The 13,656-nt window shown below is 43.6% G+C and overlaps 1 protein-coding gene across 1 annotated transcript in view; it reads left to right on the top strand.

Moving 5' to 3' along the window:
• LOC135717379 (dynein axonemal intermediate chain 7) overlaps nt 1-13,656 on the top strand; it is a 46,896-nt gene that overhangs the window by 15,520 nt on the left and 17,720 nt on the right. Inside the window, exons 7-8 of the mRNA XM_065239438.1 lie at nt 10,572-11,745; nt 12,808-13,221. Of these exons, the coding sequence (XP_065095510.1) occupies nt 10,572-11,745; nt 12,808-13,221 (1,588 nt within the window). The remainder of the gene's footprint in view (nt 1-10,571; nt 11,746-12,807; nt 13,222-13,656) is intronic.

Raw genomic sequence — 13,656 nt, 5'->3', positions numbered from 1 at the left:
AACATTTTTTTATTTTCAAAAAATCAGGCTTATAATAAACAAAGGCCGGTCTTAGCTAAAATTTAAAATCCCAGACGTGTAGAAATATATTTTAAAAGTAGAAGGGTCTGTACCTAGGGGCACGAGCGGAAGCTTGACGTAGAACCGTTAGTGGACGGAACAAATATGAAGAGCATTTAGTTCTTTTAATTGATCGATCATCTATTATCTTAACTCTTTCCGTTTTTGAATTGGTGGCCTTGAAAAGGGACTGTTCGAAAAGGGCTGTTGGAGTTGGAGTATTACTTACCTAAAGCAGTAAATATCGGCCGGTGTTAAGAGAAGTAGGTGATGAATCGTTTGCACCTAAGATCCGAGATATGTCTCATAAAGACCAGATCGATACAAGATCCCCCGAGTGTAGTTGGCTGTTGATTCGACGCTAGACTCAACTTGAGATAGTTCGCCATGAATTCAACGAATCCATAACCGTCCGGTTATGCAATGTCAATGTTAAAATCACCGGTCACCACGATTGGAATACCTTTATATTCGTCGTATGAGTACAGAAGCAAGTTCCTCGTCATGAAGATCTTAGACAGACTCCTCCCATCATGAGTAGTTTCCTATCTAGTAGCGACACTCTCCTTTTGCGTAGTTTGCCAATGTCATACCTTGAAAGGAACTCGTTTATGACGACTGGGTTTGGGAAGAACGTTTATTTCATGAAAACAGTGATAAAATTATCACTTTTCATTTGTACATTGGTCAATGCTTGATCACTCATCAGTCGGATCAGTCAAAAATCATCAGTCGGAAGCATTGCTATTGTACGGTTCTGCCTTCCATCCGGAGGACACCTTGCTCGTCTAAAAACGGGCTGACGTCGTACAAATTGCTATTCTTCTCCAACGGATGCCACTCTCTGTACGGAAGGTCACGGTTCTTCACAAGGATCTTTATTTCATCTTCGTAGGCCTCTGCCTGCGCCGACCGCCAAACGTAGGCTTCAGCACGTTGAAACTCCTCTCGCTTCAGTGGAACCAACACAGTTAGTATAGACCTCTTCACCAACCGTTGCACCCTTGGTGGTACTGAAATCACCTCAATCGCCAAGCCTTCCCGTTTCCTGATACAGTTGGACCTGAACCTGTAGATGCAGGCTACTGTTCGGACGAGAACCTTCCAACGAGAGAAACGCGTGGCATCGATTACCGTCTCGACTATCGAAATATCATGGAACAAATGGCATATTCGGGCTTCCTCTGGGGTATTCGGTTCTACGGTGTCTTGCTGCGACCATTCCTCTTGTGGCTGGTACAAGAATCGTGGGCCCCTCGCCACTCACTATACTTCGTGAGGCTCACAATCTTGCCAATCCGGAAAGCGACGAATGGCTCGTATTTGCGTTGCTCCGACTGAATCCAAGAAATCACCGTTCTGAAATCGGACCAAATGAACCGCTTCTTCACCACCAATGAATGAGCCTCGATCACCGAATTCATAAAGCTGGATCCTATGACTGCCACTTGCAGCTCAAGACGAGGTATTGACAGCATTTTTAACGGAGCGACCTTCGATCTCGCCATCACCAGTGAACACAATGGGCCTTCATCTGTTAACACACGGAAATATGCAGCATTGCTGGCATCAACGAGGACATGGAGCTGTAGAGTGCTGTAGTCGACTGAACTGAACCTTCGAAAATAGTGGCGTGGAATCTTTACATTTTCCATCTCCGGAAGCCAACTGATCCATCGGTTCCACTTATCACAGCATTCGTCATCAATAGGTTGATCCCAGTCGCAGCCACTACGCCATAAATCTTGAATTAGTATTTTTCCGTGGATAGTGAACGTTGCTAGCATCCCAAGGGGATCGAAAAGGCTCATGACACAGCTCATGATCACCCTTTTTGTCGGCCTTTGCTCTCCTGACAGATACGTCATCAGTTCATCCCGTAGCTTCACTAGAAACGTGAATTCATCCCCTAGCGGGCACCAAGCTATGCCCAAGACTCGTTCCAAACTCGTACCCATGTCTTCGGTGAGCTGAACACATTTGTTACTTTTCTGCTCCCCCATGCTCTGCAGAAATTCGTCGGAGTTGGCCACCCAGTTGTGGATTTCGAAACCAGCCTTCGAGTGCGCGTACTTCACCTCCTGGGCTCGCTTGGTCCCCGCTAGGGGATGAATTCACGTTTCTAGTGACGATAAGTTGGCTACATTTATCCAGTTCGGTGTAGTCGTTCAGCAGTTAGCGGATCATCTAGAAGCTACCGATCTCACTACACATCTAATGAATCCGATGCTGATCCAGGAGTTGACGGAGAAGCTGCCGGCTAATACACAGTTGGAGTGGGTTCTGTTGGAAGTAAGTAGTGAAAGCCCCTGGATACGCGCATCTATCATGTGAGTCTCTATAGTGGCTCCCAAGATCGAGAATGACAGCTGCCGTATGAGTGTGTATGAGTGCGTGAGAGTGAGAGACTGACGAAGCATAAATTGCTGATGTGTGTACAATTTATGTTTGTTGACTAGTCCATTGTAACTTGTAAATAAAGACGCACGTAGAACGTAGTCCGCGGTTATTTTTCTTCGTTATCACGCGACTCCCGGGACGGGTGTTTATTGTCCGGTAGTTCGGTTTGGATAACCTGTGTACACCTGCGCTGGGATTCCCACAGGTTATGGGCCCAGATCCGTGAAGAAAGTAATAGTGGAAAAGTGTTCTCCGGTGGAGGAGACATTTTGTGTGGATTGCGTTGCGTTTGTGCTTTGTTTACGAGAAGATTTCCCCCGGCGGGTGTATGTGCTGTTGTCCGCAGCTGAACGTTTTTGTCGGGTGAAATTGTGCTGTTGGCAGGGAAGTATCGGCCAAGTGTGTAGCACGGAACGGAATACGAAACGGAAAAAGTTTTGTTCGAGGAGGAGAAATTTTGTTTTTCTCTCCTGTACGGGCTGAAGTGCAAACTTATTGTTTGCTGGTCCGGTCTCTAAAAGTGCGATTGTTTGAACTGAAGAAGTACGCTTCGTTCGGAAAAAGCTTATAGTGGAATAAGAAAGAACACTTTGTGGAAAGTATCGAATTGTGAACATTGTTCGCTCGATTGTGAAGCTGTTTTCTTTGCCCGACCGTGCGCGTAGTGTTTTTGTTTCGTGGAAAATGGCCGAGACGAAGATAACATTAGACCGGTTGAACGATTTTAATTGGGCAACTTGGAATTTCCGGATGGAGTTGTTGCTGCTCAAAGAAAATCTGTGGACAACGGTGATTGACGCGAAGCCGGAGGTGGTTACAGCAGCTTGGACGAGGAACAACGAAAAGGCTCGAGCGACGATCGGTTTGGCGCTAGAAGATGGTCAGCTGTGCCATGTTATGGGAGCTGCTAGTGCAAAGGAGATGTGGGACAAGCTCAAAGGCTACCACGAGCGAGGGTCTCTGTCGAACAAGATCCATGTACTGCGGAGATTGTGCTCGATGCGGCTGAAAGAAGATGGCAGTATGTCGGAGCATCTAGTCCAAGCGTCAGAGTTGGTTCACCGACTAGCCAGCATGGGAGAGCCGTTGAAGGAACATCTTGTTGTGGCGATTTTGTTGTCAAGTTTGCCGGAGACGTACAACCCGCTCGTTACTGCTCTTGAAGGCCGTCCAGAAGAAGACCTGAAGCTGGAGTACGTGAAAGGTAAGCTTCTAGATGAGTGGCGGAGAAGATGCGAGAACAAAGTGCATGAAAAGGCCAGTGAAATGGCGATGAAAACCACAATGCGATCGGAAGAACGGAGAAGTTTTGTACGGGTTTGTTACCATTGCAAGCAAGAAGGGCACTTGCGGCGAAATTGTCCTGTGTTGATGGCGGAGAGGCAGCAGAACCAAGCGAAGTCGATGGTGGTTAAGCAATCGGATGCCGGTAGCATTGGCAGTAGTCGAGGAGTGTGCTTCACGACGACGACTGCAAGTGATGTGTCGATTGACGGTCGTTGGATCATCGACACTGGCTGTACGAAGCACATGGCTGGTTCGACGGCGAGCTTCGACAGCATGACGTTTTGCGAAGAGAAGGTGTCGTTGGCGGACGGGAGAAATGTAACTTCCAGAGGAACCGGACATGGAAGGATCGTTGGAGTCGGCTTGGAAGGCGAGTCCGTTGACATGCAACTGAAGGGATTGCTGTATGTGCCTGGATTGTCCGGAAGTGTGCTCTCAGTGAGCCAAATCACAAGCAATGGCTATGATGTGCTGTTTGGTGTGAAGGATTGCAGAATCCAGAAAGGCAAAAAGGTTGTTGCTATAGGTGACCGGATCGGAGGGCTGTACTACCTAAGGCAGCCGGTAGTGACGTAAAGCAGGAGGAGTGCTACGGAACAGGAGGAGTGTTGTAAGTAGATGCAGTAGTGGGCTTCACTAAGGAGGAGTGTTGGAAGTAAGTAGTGAAAGCCCCTGGATACGCGCATCTATCATGTGAGTCTCTATAGTGGCTCCCAAGATCGAGAATGACAGCTGCCGTATGAGTGTGTATGAGTGCGTGAGAGTGAGAGACTGACGAAGCATAAATTGCTGATGTGTGTACAATTTATGTTTTTTGACTAGTCCATTGTAACTTGTAAATAAAGACGCACGTAGAACGTAGTCCGCGGTTATTTTTCTTCGTTATCACGCGACTCCCGGGACGGGTGTTTATTGTCCGGTAGTTCGGTTTGGATAACCTGTGTACACCTGCGCTGGGATTCCCACAGGTTCGCTATCGTAGAAAGGCTCGAGTGATTGCCCTACGAACGTTGGCTGACTTTCTCTCGTGTATAGCCAGGGACGCAAGTGAAATTACCCCGTATGGCGATTCAACTATTTCGGCAGCCGATCAAGGATTCCGGTAAGGAAAAGGCAGAAAGGAAAATGAGGGATTCCTGCACACTCACAGTGCTGAAGCCAGTCATCGAGCTCATGGCAGAGGGAGAAGAAACCATGCAGGATATGCGGATAGTTCGATCATCGGATCCGCAATTGTGAAACCTTCAGAAGACTTCGGATCGCGGAAAGATGGGAGGCAGTACGAAAGTGGAAGTTATGCTATCTGTGCTTGAATGAGCATGGAAATGCCCGTTGCAAACTCAATTTTCGATGCAACGTGGGTCAATGTAGTGAGCCCCACAATCCTCTGCTGCATTTCGAGCAGCCTCAAGCCAACTCTATGGAACAAACCATACTGCTGTGAAAATTTATTTCGAAAACTAGTCCGAACATGCTTAGTAATATTTCTGATCGATTGGTGATAAAATTATTGAAATTGGTCCAGGGGCAGCTGAGTTATTAATGTTCAAAATCTTTCATAATTTTGTTACATGTTCCATTTTCGGTTATAACAAAGTGTACCCCCATATAGAAATCACAGACGAAATTCTACGTCAAAAACTATAAGGGACAGCCCTATGGGGTTGTACGCAATGTCGACGTAGGACTACGTGGTCTTATATAATAAATGTTATTTGTTAACTGCAGAAGGAGCTTGTGTTTTGTGTAGGAATAGTAATTTGAGTGGGGTTCTCTCTGTTTATACTCTTTAGTATGACTATGATTGCCCTGAAAAGATTCTTTTGATATGAATTTTAGTTGGGACGTGTTCAGAAATTTGACTCTTTTGGAAAATCTTGGTCAGAGCGTTAAATTATTTACTGCTTAGGCTGAATTGAAAGCTCTGCACTATTCAATCAATTGCTCTGTGCAGACCGTTTGTACCAAATGGTAAAGGACGAGGCAATGAAAGAGCCAACAAAACATTCAGTCACTCACGAATAGGCAACTCAAACCGCTTGCCTTCGCTCACACAGCCTGTAATTGAGGCATTTTTCTATAGAAAATGTAAGCTCAGTAATTCAAAACAAGTATTGGGTACCATCACAGAGTACCAGGGTTGAACTGATGTCTGCGACAGGTTGAAAGGCTACAGAATATCAGTGTCCATCGAACTAAAGCTCCTTGTAGTTTTTATCGTTAACTCCTTCTCTCAACAAGTTGATAAATCTTAGCCTTTACCAAACACTTTTTTCGGCGAATTTATGATCCTGTTGTACGTCATGATTCTTCTCTATGCCTGTTCAGATAAATTAGGGGAAACGCTCCTATAGTTGCGGTACGTTAGAAGCGTTAGGTTCCTATAGTTGTGTATGGAGTCTCCATACACAACTATAGAGATTGCTGACGTTTATCGTACGTAGTGTGCGTCACGTATACGTATACGCAAAATGTTTTCATCGGGAAAAAAAAACTTCATAGCGGAAAATTTTCCCGATGAAAACAAATCACTTACACAATCATACTTTAGCAATCTCTATAGGAACCTAACGCTTCTAACGTACCGCAACTATAGGAGCGTTTACCCTAGTACTTTTATTTATTTTCTCTACTGCGCTAAATCAAACGAGTAGGAATAAGAAGGGATGTCAGCTACGACAGGTTCGAAAAATATTTAATCTAGGATTGGGCGATCTTCAGAGAAAGATCGATCTTATATTTGGCTCTAGAATCGATCCATTGAGTAAATCAGTACCAAACGATCGATCTTTTTGTAGATCGATTTTTTATTTTTATTGAATACGCTTGTTTACGTTGGTATCCCAAGAAAGTCTGGTAAGGGGCAATGAGCACAGGACGGAAGTACACTGATAGGCAAAATAAAGTGCCCACCCCATCATTTTTGAAATTTCTCTCATTTATTTGGTTCAAATTCAAATAAACACACCGTAGTCTGTTTCGATGTCTTACCTTTATTATTCTTTTAAAGTTACACCTATGGAATACTGAAAATATAAAGTTTTACTTGAAGTAAAAGAAAATCAATTTGGATTGAAAAAGAAAACAGTGACAAAAAAAAGTGCCCACTTCAAAAATCGGTATGTTTTCGATAAGTTTCCATCGGAAAACCCCTCGATTGTTTTTGTTTTGAAAGTTTGACATGTATTGAAGCAAACGGGTGGAACTGGTGCATTTGTACACGTGATCGCATTTGAATCAGTTGAAAAAAATGGAGGACGTAGTGATTTCGAAAGCAATTCCCGTGTGTATCCGAAAATTGGTTGTTCGTGATGTGCAAAACGGTGAATCGCACCGGTCTGTCGCTAGGAAGTACAATATCAGCAAAACAGCGGTCGGGAAAATTCTGCAGAAAATGAAATCGTTCGGATCAGTGGTGGATCGCCCTGGCAGAGGCAGGATGCGCAAAACGGATGCGAGAACGGACACCAAGATCATGCGTGAAGTGAAGAAGAACCCGAAGGTAACTGTCCGCGAGATCCAGGAGGCTCTTCAGCTAACAGTTTCCAGTCGAACTGTTCGTCGCCGTCTCGTAGCACAGGGGTTGAACAGCAAAGTTGCTCGGAAGCGCCCATTTATCAGCAAGGCAAACAAAGTCAAACGGCTTAAGTTTGCTAAGGAGCATGCTGATAAGCCCCTAGAGTTCTGGAAAACGGTTCTCTGGACGGACGAATCAAAATTCGAACTGTTCAACCGGAAGCGACGGGTTCGTGTGTGGTGTAGATCGGGTGAGGAGCTTCAGGAGCGCCACATACAAGGCACGGTGAAGCATGGAGGAGGAAATGTGATGGTCTGGGGGTGCTTTTCGTGGGGTGGAGTGGGAAGCCTGGTGAAAATCGACGGGATAATGACGGCAGATTCCTACATCGACATCCTGCGGGAAAATCTGGAAGTTTCGCTGATCCAGACGGGCCTTGAGGAGAAATTCGTATTCCAGCAGGACAACGATCCGAAGCATACTGCCAAGAAGACTAAGTCTTTCTTCCGGTCATGTCGAATTAAACCACTGGAATGGCCTCCACAAAGCCCGGACCTCAACCCCATCGAGAATTTGTGGGCGATTCTCGATGCCAGGGTTGACAAAACTGGTGTTACCAATAAAAATAACTATTTTGAAGCCCTGGAGCGCGCCTGGGAAGAACTAGATCCACAGCACCTGAAGAATCTAGTGGAGAGCATGCCGAAGCGCCTGCAGCTGGTCCTGAAGGCCAAAGGAGGACACATTAACTATTAGGCTGGTATTCTTTTACTTTATTTTATGTTTTCTGGAGTTAAAATGCAGTGGGCACTTTTTTTTGTCACTGTTCTTTTTTACACCCATTTTGATTTTTTTTTCTTCGAGTCAGTCTCTTCTTTTTATCTGGTATTCTATAAGTGAAACTTAAAAAGAATATAAAGAATAAGATATAAAAAATACTACAGTGTATTTACTTTAATTTGAACCAAATAAATGAGAGAAATTCAAAAAATGATGGGGTGGGCACTTTATTTTGCCTATCAGTGTATCACAATCCTTCAAATGTTTCTGTATTCGTAAATATCGGAAACGCAAATAGTGACGTCATTGTAGGGAGTGATGCTGATTTTGACGTTATGTCCTTTAAATTTACCACGCAGTCTGGGGTGAGAGCAAATCGTTTTTACGATGTAAATACACTTAAAAAATTTAACATTATATTCTTTTGAAGATCGTAAAGATCAAAAGAAGAGATCGATTTTTTCGATCTTTTCGTGGGCAAAGAATCGATCCGAAAAATCAGAAATCGGGATGAAAAAGATCGATCCAAGATCGCCCAATCCTAATTTAATCAAATAGCTGGAAAAATCTTTACGATTAATCGTTAATCGAATAATTGGACTTTTAGGCATCCCTAGGAAATAGTGTAATTTCGAGTTTTTGGGTGGGCCTTCGAAAATGTCGAACAGCAGAATTGCAACCAGTAAGTGTAACCCAGGAACCAAAAGCAGTGCGATGCTCGTTTTAATTGCTATGACGACGACTGAATTATGGGACTTATAGCGAATTTGTTTATTATTCAGTTCCAACCTGGATCGGTATCAAGATCGGCTCTACTTGTTTTCTGACAAACGTCAGTTTAATCGTTCGTTTTTCAAACCCACCTCAGGTTGAGGTTCGCACTGACAAAAAGTTCGGTTTCACACTGGGTTGGAACTGGTTCCAACCCCGATAATAAACAAATTCGCTATTAGAAGCAGAGGGGTGAAAGTCAATTCTCTTCATTGATTTCCTCTTTTGATGACCATGGCATCACAAACCACCGCACTATTTCTGCTATGCTCTTCTATCATCCAGAACAACAAACGATGAATGTGTTTGCCGTCGAGATATTAACGAAACAGAAAGTCGATGAAGAGAATCGATCAAAATCATTTGCACCACTGCTACCAAGTTTGATTACAAGATTACAACTCTGGAGAGCATTTTGAGTGGTCGGTGGAGGTGTGTGGTTCTGAATATGGCGATGAGTGTGCAAAATGTTGCGCGATTGCATCCTTCCTGTTTGCACACGCCCGAAGATCGGAGGCGAATTCCACTTCGACTTGTTTCGTATACTAACGACTCTCTGACAGGCATGGAAAATCATTTACATTTATTTCATGCATTCATTTACATTCATTTGCCTCTAACTTCTTTCATCAACAGCATTCCGCAAAATAGTGCATAGAGTTTTTTTAGGATTTGTTATTAGCTACAACTTTTGCCCAGAATTCAAATCTGTATCTCTTATGCATCACGAACTAGAGCGTCCAGAACTTGTTACTGTTTTTCAGTGAATGTAAAATACATTCACTGAAAAACAGTAGGGACTTCTGTTCGCTCTGGTTCGTCATACCTAAGAAATACGGAATTGAGTTGTTAACCAAAGTTGTAGTTAATAACAAACCCTACAAAACCTCCATACATAATTTTGCGGAATTCTGTTGATAAAAAAAGTTAGGGACAAATGAATGTAAATGAATGTATGAAATGAATGCAAATGATTTTCCATGTCTGCTCTCTGATGACTGTGTTCGGGAAGCAGCAATGCTACATCGACATGTTTCGTCTAGAAACGATTCTCAGATGACTGTGTTGGGGAAGCAGCATATGCATGTACGTAATTGGTGGATTTGCTAGTTATTTCGATGCTTTTGGACAATGCTTGATATTTACCACTTTTTCAATAGTTTTTTGTTGAAAATCAACAAACAGAAACATTACTATCGATGGATGGAAATATTTCTGATCGATTGGTGGTAAAATTATTGAAATTGGTCCAGGGTCAGCTGAGTTATTAACGTTCAAAATCTTTCATAATTTCGTTACATGTTCCATTTTCGGTTTTCACAAAGTGTACCTCGATATAGAAATCACAAACGTAGTCCTACGTCAAAAATACTATGTCCATCCTCTACATCAAAACCTGGTGCATGAATTAATGAATTAGGAAAGAGCATCATTTACATGGAATACCACAAACACTCAATACGGCGGTTAAGAAACAGCCGAATAACAACGGTGGGTGGATGAAATAACCCTGTGTGCTCTACGAAGACTCCTGTCTTTTAAAACTTGAAGTAATTTCTAAGTACAATCACTCCCCATCAAAAATTTCCCAGAACTGCTAACAAATCCGAATCCGATCACACGCTTGTTTGAATTTTCAACAAACCATGACAATATGAATCATTGTCTTGTCGCGGATTGATCCATCACACCCTCCGTTCCATTCATGATACAATAACAATCACACTCCACCGTCTTTTGCCCTTTCTTATTGCAGTTCCCCAGCCAGGCCAACTGACGAGGAAGAAATTCTATCAGCCCTATCGCCCCCCACCGACACCCCAGCCGGGAGTGCGCCGTCTGCCGGAGGAAATCGAAGCCGAAATCAAACAAATGGAAGAAAACCTCGACAAACTGGCATTGATCACGTTGCAGCTTCCCGAAAATGTATTCTGGTTCGAGCCACCCATCGTGTGCCGGTGGGAACTCCGAGACGAAACACTCGAATCCGAGCCAAGCTTTACAAAGTACCTAGACAAATACAAACAGATGGTACAAGTTGCCAAGGAGCGCAAAACTAAATCGATGCGAGACAGAAAAACAAAGTACATCGAAGATTTCAACATCCTCGACATCCCGTCGCACATCCATCTCAGTTCCATTGTGGATGACTTCGTAGTTCCCAAGCTGCCGGAGAACTATACGGTGAAAATTATTCCCCAGGATGATAAAAAGAAGTCACACCTGTTGATGAGTGGTAAAAAGTCCCGTGAGAAAAAGAGGAAAATCACCAAAACTCCCTCCAGTGCGGCACTAACGAACATCATTTATGAGACGAAAATTCCATCCTATCTCTTCCCACCAGGCTGTGGCAGTAAAATACTGAAAATATGGAACAAGCGGAACAAACTGAGCTATCCTTGCGTGCCAGAGGAAAGCGATGACCAGGCCGATTATGATGATTCCGACAATGACTTTGCTTCCGCTGGAGGAGGTGGAAAATCGAGGAAAAAGCAATATCTGTTCTCCAAGTTTATGAAAGACCTAGACGAACTAATTGATGCAAAAACTCCGAAATTTGAATTTAAAATTGAAGAAATTGCTACAACAGTGTCCAAGGCCGAGCAGGGCAAGCAGAGTGTGCAGATTGTACGGTCGGAGGAACGGATGCGGGACCGAGATCGGAAGAAGGTCCAGAAGAGTAAATTCGATTCCGACGACGAGGAAGTGGACTACGGAGACATTCTGGAGGTGGGAAACTATGTCATGGTCGACCGGGAGAAGGAGTACGTCGGAAAGTGGAGCACCAGGGACATCCATGATGTGAAATTCAACGAGGACAAACTGACCATCCAGTTTCGGATCGGACGGCTGGGGGCGTTCGGCTTCGCCGCTAACCGATACAGCAATTTGCCATATCAGTCGTGGGAAGTGAAGCCGGACATCAAGAAGTATGGGATTTGTATGGGGGAGGGGTAGGGGGAAATCGAAACGGTGCATGGAATTTGTGCTTTTGTTTAGAAATTTCCAAGCTTGGTGTGTGGGTGTGTGCGAGTATGAAAGTACTCTAGTGTTCAGGGTAGGAGTGACACAGTGACCCTTTTGCATTTCAACGAATCCAGGATTTTTTCAAACTAGTCAGTCGTGTGTGTCACTTTGCGAAGCCAAAAATCAGTAATGTTTGAATTTACATTTTAAACAGCAGTAGTTCGAGGTTAGAATTAGGTATCAATTACTCGTGGCGGGCTCGAGTTTAATGGGTAACAATTTCGATTGGAATTGACAGAGTTATATTTGGTCAAATCCTGACCACTTTTCATACTGCGGTCAATTTTGGTTTTTTTTTTTAAATTGCCGAAAGACGTAATCCTACGTCAAAACGAATGTGAACAGTTTCGTTATAAGTTGTGCTTATGGCGTCAATTGAATAGAGTGCTTAGTAAACAAATATTGATCATAGTAGCCAACCAATGCTTACTCCCTGGTGGTAATATTTGCGAGTACCCGAGCAAAAAGTGGTAGGGTTGCTCGGCAATGTAAAATAAATAGATCAATAACTCGATAAGGCATGATTTTTCGACCTATCTTGCAGTTGTTTGCTGTAAATGTGGTATAGTTTCACCTCCTTTCGGGTGTAACACGAATTACCAGCCAACATCCACATCCACATACCATACATCAATATGTAACAACTTTATTCCTTATGAATATACTTATTTGAGTCTCTCTTTTAGCCAGATTCTGTCAAGTTGATTGAAATTTGACGAAAATACTACATAATTAAACTAACAAAATACTCTCAAAGGAACTAAAATAAGCTTCGTTTGATTCGTTGCAAGAGCTGTTCAACGTAGGAGTAGCCGGTAGGAATGCTTGCTCGTGAATTTAATGCGTATTCTACGAACTAAGTCTTTTGTTAGTTTTCCCGCACAATGAAACCTAAAATGAAATCGTTGTTGCGCCATGCCCTGCTCTAAACACGATATGTTTTGCTTCCAATCTCCCATTCCCAGCCCCGGCAGTGTAACATTTTCCCTGACCGCAGCCGTAGTCAATACGGAAATCACCATCACCGAGCATGGCTTCCGGGTCAATGCGTTGCAGGGCGGCCCGACGCAGGCCCTTCAGGAGATCCTGGGCCATGTCATGCCGATACGAAAAATGATGAAACAATTACGCCTGGCAGCTGTGGATTTCTTCCCGGAAGACGATGCGTTTAATTATTCGGAGGGCTCGTGCGAGAAGAACCCCATCATGGAGTCACATCTTTACGACTGCATGGGCCTGCTGGCGTTGACACATAATTTTTCCTGGTCCAGATGGAATCTGCTGTCCGGTTGTCGGATGTGCGTTCTGCTGATGCGTGAAATTATCGAACATCGCCGGATTCCGAACCATTCGACGCTGCTGGTGACCCCATTGAAGGCGTAAGTTTGCGTTGTGTGTGGCTTGTATTGAATTAATCGGTACCTACCTGGTAGATATATAAATACATACGTGTTCTTGTGAGTTTCAGTGATGATAGAATCATGGACTTTAGTTCGTTAGCATGGCTTCATCAAATGTAGGTCATACGAATTGAGCGACCCTCGCATTTGAGCCGTTCTAAATTGATCCTCAAATAATGATCCCATAGTCGAAGCATTCAGTTTTGCTATTCTATCCACAATAAAACATTGTTGAAATGGTAAATTATGACAATGAACGTAGGTCAGGTTTCATCACACAACAAACCCTGAATAAGTGCCTTTCACGTGTAATGTTAAATAGCTTCATTTCATATTCTGGTGACTATCGCACGCACTAAACAATGGTCCAGGAATGAAATTTTGGGGGAAAAAATATTTCGTCTTAGAAATTGC

The sequence above is a fragment of the Ochlerotatus camptorhynchus genome, unplaced genomic scaffold (assembly GCF_037179485.1).
Source record: "Ochlerotatus camptorhynchus isolate MF236.1 unplaced genomic scaffold, CSIRO-AGI_Acam_v1.1 ptg000055l, whole genome shotgun sequence".
NCBI lineage: Eukaryota > Metazoa > Arthropoda > Insecta > Diptera > Culicidae > Ochlerotatus > Ochlerotatus camptorhynchus.
Note: the sequence above shows the minus strand (reverse complement) of the source record. Positions and strands in the feature narration are given on the sequence as shown.